At 50.6% G+C, this 11,009-nt stretch overlaps 1 protein-coding gene across 1 annotated transcript; it reads left to right on the top strand.

Moving 5' to 3' along the window:
• The first annotated feature begins 739 nt into the window (after positions 1–739).
• On the top strand, positions 740–7,220 carry LOC142844177 (keratin, type II cytoskeletal 3-like). Its single transcript, XM_075962474.1, has 10 exons — positions 740–1,258; positions 2,237–2,448; positions 3,284–3,344; positions 3,657–3,749; positions 3,967–3,969; positions 4,023–4,187; positions 4,576–4,701; positions 4,968–5,188; positions 5,841–5,856; positions 6,750–7,220. Exons 1-10 carry the CDS (start codon positions 740–742, stop codon positions 7,218–7,220), a joined length of 1,887 nt encoding a protein of 628 aa, XP_075818589.1.
• The last annotated feature ends 3,789 nt before the right edge of the window (positions 7,221–11,009 follow it).

The following is an 11,009-nucleotide window of genomic DNA, read 5'->3' as shown; positions in this document are numbered from 1 at the left end:
AGATCTTGTGAACTTCGAAGTTTTTGTCCTTAGAAGATGGTTATAAGCCACACATCTCCTGCCTCCTGCACTGAGGCTGGGAGGGGGGAGAGCCGGGGTCAGATAGATGATACTGGTTCTCCACTTTGACTTTAGGAAAGAGAAGTGACAGGGTTAGTATTTTGTCTCCAAATTCAGCACAAAGCCAGGCGCAAGGTGCACACATAGCAATCAGGTCCTAACTGGTGTAAATACTGTCACTATTTATGGATCCCAGTCTCCAGGACAGAGTGGGCTCTACCACCTTCCTTACTCAGTGAGCCGGAGCACCCATTACTCTTTGGCTTCACCTTCCCCGAGCTGAGCTCTGCTCTGGTGGGCAGACAGACCAAAGCAGATTCCCCGGTCCCCGCTCAAGGGCCTCTTGGCCCCTGTGTTGTTAAACTGAGAAGGGCTGTACATGACATTCACTTAGCTTCAAGGCTGCTTTGTGGCTGGAAACACAAGCTTTTAGGATGAATTATCTGTGCATGGGGGTGGAGCCCTGCCAGGAAAGCCTGCTATTTGGACATTCACTTAGCTTCAAGGTGTGCTTTGTGGCTGGGAACACAAGCTTTTGGGATGAATTATCTGTCCCTTCCTTGGTCAGATGCATATAAAGGGACTCACTCTCTCCAGACCTTTATTCCTCTGCTTTCTTCTGCCCAGTCTTAGTGTCCCTGATTGCTCTGCATATTTGTCTGTCACCAGCTTCCTCACCATGATCAGACAAGTCTATAAGACACCTTATGGTGGGAGCCAGGGCTTCTCCTGCTGGTCAGCTGTGGAATTTGGCAGCACCAGGAAGAACTATATAGCTCGCTCTGGGGCAGCCAGTGTAAAGGCTTATGGGATTCGGAGTGGAGGATCTGCTTTTGGGAGCAGAACGTTATTCGGCCTGGGTAGTGGCAGGCCAGTCTCTGTCAGTGTGGCGGATGGTGGCTCTCAGACTGGTAGCTTCGGTGGCCTTCTGGGAAGCTATGACACTGGCTCTGGGGATGGCTTTGGTCGTGGCAGAGGAATGGGAGGTGGCATCGGGAGAACTGGTGGCTTTGGACTGGCTGGTGTTTTTGGTAGACCTAGAATCTTTGGCCCTGGGATAATTCAGGAAGTGACCATCAACAAGAGCCTCCTGCAGCCCCTCAATGTGGAGACTGACACCCAGACTGTGAAAATGAAGGTCAAAGAGTATGAACTCATCAAGGCCCTCAACGAGAAGCTCGCCTGCTTCCTTGACAAGGTAATGCAATCCTGACTCCCATTCCTAGAGACTTTGAGATTTTTATTTAGACACGGTTTAAATGTGTCTGCATGGACCAGGCTCGAGGGTGAGGGCCTAGGCAGAGCCTAGGAAGGAAGGTAGGAGGGAAGATATTCAGGACTGACGCTTTCTCTGCTTTAGTCAGGTAGGATGTGCGCAGGTGTGGCAAGACCCAAACAACACCCTGTGCTGCTTGTCTGAACTTGTGCTCAAGTCTCCCTCCCGGAGCCTTGTGTAGGTCTGGGTCTGCAGAACCCAAGTCTAGGACATCATTGGCCAAGAAGGCTCTGACCTGGGAACCAAAGCACTGGGAATTTAAATCACCCTTTGAGGCTTTTCATGATGTCCTTTCTCTCCGAATTGCTGTGCCCACCAAGTGTCTGATGTCCAGGAAGATTTAGAGAGTTCTAAGTTGACCCCTAGTCTCGGGAGGCTGCGGGAAGTTGGTGCACCTCGACTCAACCTAGCATAGAAGGTTGTGACCCACTTTGTGGCTCACTCTAGCCTGGTATAGCTTACTTGGGGCCGTTTCCCCTCTAAGCTGAAGAGAAGTGACATTGTGCTGATGGACATGTCAACTAGGGGACGTTCTCAGTGGCTTGTAGCCTGGAGGGCTGCGGTGGCCCTGGATTCTGTGATAAAAGCACTGCTGCAGAGCGGTTTTGCAGAGTGCACTGTATTTTGGGGAGTCAGGATTATGTTAAAGTTCCCAGAAAATCAAGGGGTTCCCTTTACACGTCCTTATCTTGTGTGTGGGGACTCTTCCTCTGTGATTTTTCAAACTTTGTTTTACTCAATGCCCTGGGTGATGACCTGCCTGGCCACAGTTTGTACAGCTGTAGGAAGAGCCCAGCTTCACATCTGCCTTGGAGCAGGCGGACCTGGAACCTGTACAAACTAATGAAGGTCTCCACGGCTCTGCAGCGCTGCCTAACATTGCTGCTCACTGTCCTGTAGGCACGTTTCGTGGAACGACAGAACAAGACCCTGGAGGCCACATGGAAGCAGCTCCAGCAGCAGGGCCCCAGTTCCCTCCCAAGCCTTGACTCTCGCTTCGAGAGCTTCATCAGCTCTCTGCAAGGCGACTTGGATGACATCACTTTGGAGAGAGGCCGCCTGGATGCAGAGCTGTGGAATCTGCAGGGCACAGTGGCAGACTACACAAAGAAGTGAGTGACAAGTGGAGCAAGAAGATAGCAAAGGCCACCCCTCCCAGAGTCTTGGTACTGCCCGAGTTCTTTCCAACTGCTGTGCAGCAGTATCTTCCTTTCATGTGCACGGGGGGGGGGGGTCATGAGGTCGCTGGCACCTTCTTTCTCCAAGAATAGACAGAGTCTAGACAGAAAACTCGTTGCAAGAGAGATAGGCTTATTAGAGAGGAAGCACTTCCTTACGAGCCAGGTTGAGGAGGCTCCTGGTTCTAGGATGTGAAAGATTCTGAGGAAGCTCGAGGGATGGCAGTTTGTAGACCTGGAGGTTTGGAATGGAGGCTTTCCTGGAATGCAGAACTTTCAGAGCTAAAACCAGGACAGTTTTTCCGGGCAGACTGGTGTGACTGGGTCCCTTCACTAACTCAGAGGCAGTGAAGAGGAGGCCCTCACCCGAAAGGTCAGGCTGGTGGGGACAGAGAGCGGTGGTGTTGGAGATGGCTCTGCCATAAAACACTTGCCATGCCAACATGAGGGCTGGAGCTTGGATCCCCAGAAGCCACATAAAAGCCAGTGACATGTGTCTATAATACCAGTGATCTGTGGTGACATGGGAGGTGGAGACAGGTGGACCCCTGGAAACCCGTGGGTCAGCTTACCTGTGATACACAACTGCAAACCAAAAGAGAACCTGTGTCATACAAGGTATAGAGGGTCAAAAGATGGGTCAAGGCTGTCCTCTGACCTCCATGTGTGCCGTGGCTTCCACCACGTGTTATAATATGTATACCCCCCAAAACAAAACAAAACCATCCCAAACAAAATAAACCCAGCAAGTCCACTTTTATGTTTACAGATATGAGAATGAAATCAATAAAGGAAAAGCTGCTGAGAATGACTCTGCGGCTCTGAAGAAGGTAGGGACGACCGAGCACTTCCTGGGTTATATCACACAGGGTCCCAGCTGGAAGGTAAGGTCCACCGCTCTCCTGTCAGGCTCAGCAGCCAGCAGCTTCTTCTGAAGGCCTTTAGGAACCAGTCCACTGGTCCTGAACTCTTGACTGTCCTCATCCCATTCCTGTGAGATAGGAGGCACCCTTTATGTGGAGCCCGCGTTTGAATGAGAACCGTCTGTGTTGGCACAGCCAGGTCTCCCCACTCTCTCCAAGCCCAATTGTTGCAATCTCAGTTTGGGGGTCATAAGGCCTTTGTGTTCCTGTTTTTCTCAGAGTGTGGAATCTGCCCACATGACCGAGATGAAGCTTCAGGCCAATGTGGATACTCTGATAAAAGAAATCAGTTTTCTGAGGAATCTCTTTGAGGTGAGGATGCAGGAGAGAGAGAGAGGTGATGCTTTCAGATGTGAACCTGGTACTTTTGGTGCTCGGCCTGGGAGACTGTGGATGAGCCTAGAGGTGAAGCCCCTTGTAGCAGCTCAGCAGGGTGGACTGCAGACTGTGGCTCTCTGAATGCCTGGGGCAGGCTGGGCCACACACGCATTCTGAGCTAAGGGTCAGGGAATGGGATTGTTGTTAGGAGGCAGTTGTCGTGGCCCTGAGGCCCCGAAAGTGAATGAGTCCCTTCTGTGTTGACAGGACTTATCCCAGTTCCAGGATCGTGCCAATGATACATCTATGGTCCTCTCCATGGACAACAACCACAGCCTGGACTTGCGTAACATCATTTCTGGGATCCGTATCCAGTTTGAAGAGATTGCCCAGAGGGACAAGGTAGAGGCTGAGCTGCTGTACCAGACCAAGGTGGGTATCAGTTACCTCTCATGGGCTTCACTAGGAGTCAAGGAAGCTCTGGCCTGTGAGGCAGCTGTGGAGGGGTCCCTAGATAAATCTGTATTTGTCTGTCTTCTGGAGTTTGATGGTTGCTTGTTGTACAAAGTTTAACACTGTCTCCTCCCAGGCTCTATGGGACCATTTCTAGTTTACTCACGGAAGAATCGTCTAATACAATAGCCAAGATGTCTTCTTCTTTGCTGCCTTCGAGATGCCTCTGCTTGGTTCATTAAAATTTTATTGAATATTATTTTAATAAAAGCTTACTGGCACCTCTAAGTTTGGTGGGTGGCATGGGGTATAGAAACTGGTTAGGCACAGCTGTGTTTAGCGTTTCTTCTTCCCTTCTGCTGCCTAGTTGGGGGAGCTCCAGAGCACAGCTGGCAGGCGTCAAGAGGAATTGAGGAGCATCAACGACCAGATGGAAGACTTCAGTAGGATCATCCAGAGGCTTCAGGCAGAGGTGGAGAACGCCAAAAAGCAGGTGGGATGGTTTGGATGCTATTGCCTGGAAAGTCCCTCCAAGAAGGGACTTTCAAAGATAGATGGCTCTCTGGGAAGCTCAAAGACTAAGTTCATCTAAAAGGTTGGCTAAGAGTGAGAAAATGTCTCCATGGATAGAGAAGATAAAGATAACCAGGGGAAGGGTATCCTTCCTTAACTTTAAGATGGGCTAGTCCATTTTAAGTTGCAGAGAGCCTGGAACTACCCTATTGGGCTCATTCTACCCACTCCCCTCACTGACCCCAGAACGAAAAGCTGGTGACATCCATCACAGAAACTGAGCAGCATGGGCAGACAGCCCTCAGGGATGCCAACACCAAGCTTCAAGACTCACAGATTGCCCTGAAGAAGGGCAAAGATGACCTTATCAGGTTGCGGAGAGACTACCAGAAACTGTTGGATGTCACGATAACCTTGGATACAGAGATCGCTGCCTACCGCCAGCTGCTGAAGGGTGCTGAGTACAGGTGAGCTTCTAATCTTCCTGATCTGTGTCATAGCCTGAGGACCACACAAGTAACCAAGTGAGTAGCAGCAGAGGCCTGCCACAAAGAACTCATCCCTTGGCCCACGTCTCTCCAGTCCACTCCCTCCATGGTAGCCCAGGGGTATATGCTGCCAGAGTGCACAGCTTTTTTGCTGCGATGCAGCTGTGTGGATGAAGCTGCCAGGGCCATTGAGTTCAGTTATAGTAACTAGCTATCACCTTGACCATGGCCTTGCTGCAGATTACTTTGTGATGGGCCCATCTTTTTGCTTTCTCAAACAGAATGTCCGGAGGGTACCAGAGTGCTGTCAGCATCTGTGAGTAGCCCAAGTCATCACAAGAAAGCCTGGTTCTCAAACATCTGTACTAATACATGAAGTAGAAACTAACTTAGAACAGTTTTTGTCTTGTTAGGGTTACTACTGCTATGACGAGACACCATAACTAAAGAGAGTTGAGGAGGGAAGGGTTGATCTGGCTTACTCTCCCACATCCACAGTCCATCAAGGAAGGAAACCAGGGCAGGAACTCAAGCCTGGCAGGAACCTGAGGCAGCAACTGATGCAGAGGCCGTGGAGGGGAGCTGTTTACTGGCTTGCTCCCCATAGTTTGCTCAGCCTGCTTTCTTATAGAACCAAGGACCACCAGGTCAGGGATGGCCGCACCCTCCATGGGCTGGGCCCTTCCTCGTGAGTCACTGATTAAGAACATGCCCCACGGGCTTGCTTGCAGCCTGATCTTGTGGAGGCTTTTTCTCAGTTGAGACTCCCTCCTCTCAGATGACTCTAGCTCGTGTCAAGTTGACTTTTATAAAACTGTCCTGCCTAGTTGCTATGGAAGTTACAGGGACATTCTGGGGATGGAAGGCCAGTGGACTAGTTCTTCTCTTTGTTCTGGGCTCCTCCTATATATAGTTATTTTTTTTTTAGTATTTATGTATTTTATGTGTGTCTGTGAGTGCACATGCCTGATTGAGAGTCAGAGAACAGCTTGTGGGAGTCATGTCTTCCGCATCACGAGGCGTCTCAGGCTGTCAGGCTTGGCAGGAAGACTCTTTTCTTCCTGAGCCATCTTATAGCCTTCAGACCACTTTCAAATGGCCAGTGGGGAAAATTTCTGATGCTAGGTGACCTTCACAGGTGTCATTAAGGATTGACTATATTGGGCTGGGGATGTGGCTCAGAGGTAGAACCCAGCATGGACGCGGCCCTGGGTTAATCCCGAGCAGCACAAAAGAAGAGAGCTGATGGCAGGGTGTGATAATATACAAGCCTTCAAGCCCAGCACTTGAGAGGCAGAGAGTTCAAGGCCAGCCAGGGCTACTTAGTGAGATCCTGACTCAAAAAACAGACAGACAGACAGACAGACAGTAGAGTTGATGGCATATACAAGGAATCATTTTGTTATTTGAATTGACTTGCTGTGTGGTGTCTCCCAGTTAATGTTCATGATCACTGCCGACCTCCCTGGGTCTGGTGGCTCATGTATAACTCAGTGGAGTGGATGCCAGGGTGCTGACTGCTGTCCTGTTTTCCCCACAGCTGCAGTCAACAGCAGCAGCAGCAGTAGTGCCTTGGCCTTGTCAAGGGGTGGTCACGGAAGTGTCTTTGGTGTTGGACAAGGCACAGGAAGTGATGTTCGCCCGGCAAGCAGTAATGGTGGTAGATTTGGCAGCGTGTTTGGTGGCAGTGGTTTTAATGGTGGCGGCAGCTTTGGCCACGCCTCCAGGGGTAGTCGTGGAGTCTGTGGTGGAGGAGTCAGCTCAGGCAGCAATGGAGGTGGCAGTGTCGATCTCTCTCAGCCCTCCAGGCTCTACTCCAAATAAAGAGCTTGCCAGCAGTGCGGCCACCCCAGAGCACCTCTCTTCATCTGCTCCCCCCACAAATCAGCACCCCCCAGCAGTCCACCCTCTTTCCTGGAAGGCTGGAAGCCCTGGCTCTTCCATTAGATCCTGGTGGAAGCCCATGTCCCTCTCCCTGCTGCCATTCTGTGCCTATGATGTTCTGCTGTGACCACATCTGCTGTCTTCTGATTCCCTACAGTATCTCCCCCGCCTTGGTGGAAGTGATGGATATTATACACAGTCCCCGGCCCAGCCGTTCTGTTGTCAATAAAGAACATTGTGACTTACACCAGCTCTGTGAGCATTCTCTGCACCCTGTTCCCCAGGGACCTATCTGGTCCCCTCTCTGGACTTTCTGCTCTTGTCTCTCCCTTTGGACTCTGTGGAGCAGCCACAGAACTCTAGCTCTGAACCAAGGCATTGACTCACCATCCACTCAGTGTAACCAAATGGACAGGCTGGCTAATTTATCCTTGGAACATGTGGGGAGGGCTTGTGGGCCTCTCTCGCTTCTAGGAGGGAGGCTGGAGCACCTAGACATCCACTTTCTTCTGGTGCTTCAACCGTGGGAACACGCAAGGCCTTGGAAACAGAGTGTTTCTTCGTAGGGTGCTGATCCTCACTGAATCTGACATCCTGAAAGTTTGTCCCCCGTAAAGGTGCACAGAGCAAACTGCTAGAACCCCAGGGCTGCGGATTCCCCCAGCTAAAAGCTCCGCCATGCACACAGCGCATTGGCACACTCTGGGATAAAGGATTTTTTTTTGTTGTTGTTTGTTTGTTTCTTTTTCCAAGACAGGGTTTCTCTGTGACTTTGGTTGTCCTGGAACTCGCTCTGTAGACTAGGTTGGCCTCGAACTGCCTCCGGTATTAAAGGCCTGCAAAACCACCACCTGGTGATAAAGGGTTTCTTGACTGGGAAAGGTCTCTCTTAGGAGAACATGCTGGAGGTTCAGAGAAGTCCTGTGGTGAAGGAAGCATGGTGAAAGATTCTCTTCAGCTCAGGAATCCCACAGCCCCTTCCTGGAAGGGACTTAGGAGAAGGGTTCCAAAGTCCTGACTCTTTTTCTTAAATGGAGGGGTGGAACAACTCCCTTAGGCTCTTGGGGTATCTTGAGTCCAGGTTCCTACTTCCCCACACTGTCTCTGAGTGAGATTTCACTGGTTCCATCTGGCTATGGCCTGCTGCCTGGGCACCGAGAGCACACACAAACTACAGACAGAAACCTTTACTTAAGACAGGCCAGGTGACTGATACTTCCTCCTTAGGCTGAAGGAGAGAGCTTCTCAGGAATGGAAAGTTGTAGTCAAACAAAGGAAACCTGCAGATAAGAGCTATAGAGAGTCAACTTTGGCGCCACAACAGCGACCTTCTAGAAAGGCTTACACCTCGTTTTGAGTCAGGACAGGTGAGACATCTCAGTGTCTGACGTAGAAAAGCGGGCTGGCCCTGTGGGATCATGCCAGACTGATGACGGCTGCTTCATCCCGGACAAGGTCATCATCAGTAGATCCCTTGCTTCCTACAGCTAATACTCATACAGTGTTATGTCAGACGCCGGGGAAATTCTAGGGACGAGTTGGTAAGCAATAGTGAGATATAGCCCTCTCTGATTTTACGTAGTTCAAGAACAAAAACATAGACATCCACAAGTGAGATAATTTTAGGTTGTGGTTAATATGTGGAGAAAAGGTGCTAGGTTCCAGCTGAAGAAATGACAGGACTGATAATGGATTGAATGGGTCAGAGAGCAGTGAGCTGTCGCCAGGCAAGGGTGGGAGGTGGGGATGGGTATGAAGAGAGCTCCTGGACAAACAGGCTGAGCTGTTCATGAGACGTCTAGATGAGGTGTCTGACGGTAGCTGGAGATGGGTGTTCTGAGGGAGCCCCACCAGATCAGAGAGGCTCCTTGGCATTTGGATGACAAGGGTAGTTTTGAAAACCCCTAGGGACTGATGGCTCATCCAGAAGGAAAAAAAGGGGGCTCGGGTGAGACATACCAAGCCTGATACTGAGAGTCAGATTGAAGAGGACCATCAGCCAGGTTACAAAGTGGTCCAGGTTTTCTAAAATGAGATGTTAGGGGGAGCTAAAGAGGCTCCAGGAAAAACTCAGAGCAGGCCTAGCCCTCCTTGGGGTACTGTCCACAGTGAGTCTCATCCCGGGAGAGTGGTTGCTACCCATTGCTGCTTCTCACTCGACTCTAGCCTATGCCCCTGCCCTGTTCATCTTAGGAAGCCCTGTGGCACCTGTACCACCTGGAACTGTGACTGGGCAAGGGTCTGGGGATTAAAAAACACACAGACACGGGTCACTCTTGAATGCCAATTTTATTGTGTTCGAGGGCAGCTTATATAGTCCTCTCCTTGACTAATGGCCACACCCTAGCTCTCGGGATTTTTCAGCTGTAAGTCCTCCAGAAACCACTTCCTTGTTATCAGGAATTCATGAGGGTCTCATGCTCAGAGAAGTTGCAAGCATAGGAAAACAAGTTGTTTACTCCAGCAGACAAGGGGTGATAGAAAATTCAGGGTCTGAGGGTCTGCAGTCCCCAACAAAGCCCCACTTTCTAGGTAGACCTCTAGGGGTGGCATAGGAAGCCCATGGGGAGTTTATGGCAGATAGGGCTATTTCTTATTGTTGTCATTGTCCCAGGGGAGCAGCCAAGGAAGATGTACCAAGACCAAAGGAGTAAGCACCATGATTAACTGTATAGTCTCTACCTAGCCCTGCCTATCTCTAATCTAGGCTGACGGCACTTGCAGGGGCCTGCCAGACTCTGCTCAACGCTTGCATGGTTACCGCTCTATGCTGGCTGTCCACGGGCTCTTTGGTGCTGGACTTCAGCTTGCTCTCTTGTGCTTGATCAGCCTTTTCATTCTTCAAGTAGGTCGTCCCAAGGCACACTTTTGCGGTAGGGGGAGTTTACAGCATCTGGGAAGTATGGATAACTTGATGCTTGAACTCTTATTAGGGACTTGGAGCCACTGGACAGTGGTCACAAATCTCTTTGGCTCTCTGGGATTCCTGAGCTCTCTGTTTTGTACCCTGCCTCTCATCCTTATCTGTGGAGTGGCATATCCTCTTGTGGTGACAAGAGAGATCAGTTTCTACCCAGGACTCCCTCTGTCTGCCAGCTCCCCCTCACCACTCCTCCCTGACGCCAAGGTGTCTGTAGACTCCTGCTGGGCTGCAGGCCCCAGGTCATAGTGAATGCCTACTGTGTGGGTGACAGCCAGAGCCACAAGGGAACTGGGGCTGTCTTCCAAAAGGACCCGGAAGCAGTGCGGTGCCCTCTGTGTGTGCTCTCAGGAAGGGGTGGATGTCAAGTTCGGGGTAATTTGGAGTAGATCTCCACATCCCTGTTTGGCTCAGTAGGTAGGATTTCTGTCAACTGGTCCCCAGAAATCTCATCCGGTGGGATTTAGGTCACTCATCTCTGCCCGCTCAGCCCTTCAGTCCAAGTGCATCCTCTGTCGACAAAGGCCACACGTGGGGACACCTTGTGGTAGTATTGGGATCAGATCTGAAATCTTTTTGTGTATTTTATATGTTTTTTTTTTGTGTATCTCCCTTACATGCCTTTCCAACACACACACACTGGCTAAGGGCAAGCTAGTCACCTGGACTACAGGCTGGAGGAGAAGTTGCTTCTCCTGGGAAGCCATGGTTGAGCAGCCGGTATACTTGACAGCATGTCCCAGCTAAATGGTGACATCTCCAGCGATGGGGCAGGCTCTGCAAGTCAATAAAGCCGTGGCTTGTGAGATATGTGATGCGGCTGCTCTCTCCAACAAGGGGCAGTGTCCAGGACATTTGTGGCTGTTATAAATGATATCTCAGAGGCTGAGGTGTTACTAAGCATCCCACAGCTTACAGGTCTGCCCCTGTAGAGATAGCATGAGATGCCAATGGCTCTATTGCTGGGGAGCCTGCACAAGACAACAGCTCACCTCA

Source organism: Microtus pennsylvanicus, chromosome 2 (genome assembly GCF_037038515.1).
Source record: "Microtus pennsylvanicus isolate mMicPen1 chromosome 2, mMicPen1.hap1, whole genome shotgun sequence".
NCBI lineage: Eukaryota > Metazoa > Chordata > Mammalia > Rodentia > Cricetidae > Microtus > Microtus pennsylvanicus.
Note: the sequence above shows the minus strand (reverse complement) of the source record. Positions and strands in the feature narration are given on the sequence as shown.

Bases quoted from the DNA above. Each gene is read 5' to 3' on its own strand.
- LOC142844177 (XM_075962474.1), top strand. From the start codon at position 740: ATGATCAGACAAGTCTATAAGACACCTTATGGTGGGAGCCAGGGCTTC. The intron at 2,449-3,283 runs GTGAGTGACAAG...TTATGTTTACAG, and splicing joins GTGGCAGACTACACAAAGAA to ATATGAGAATGAAATCAATA. The intron at 3,345-3,656 runs GTAGGGACGACC...TGTTTTTCTCAG, and splicing joins ACTCTGCGGCTCTGAAGAAG to AGTGTGGAATCTGCCCACAT.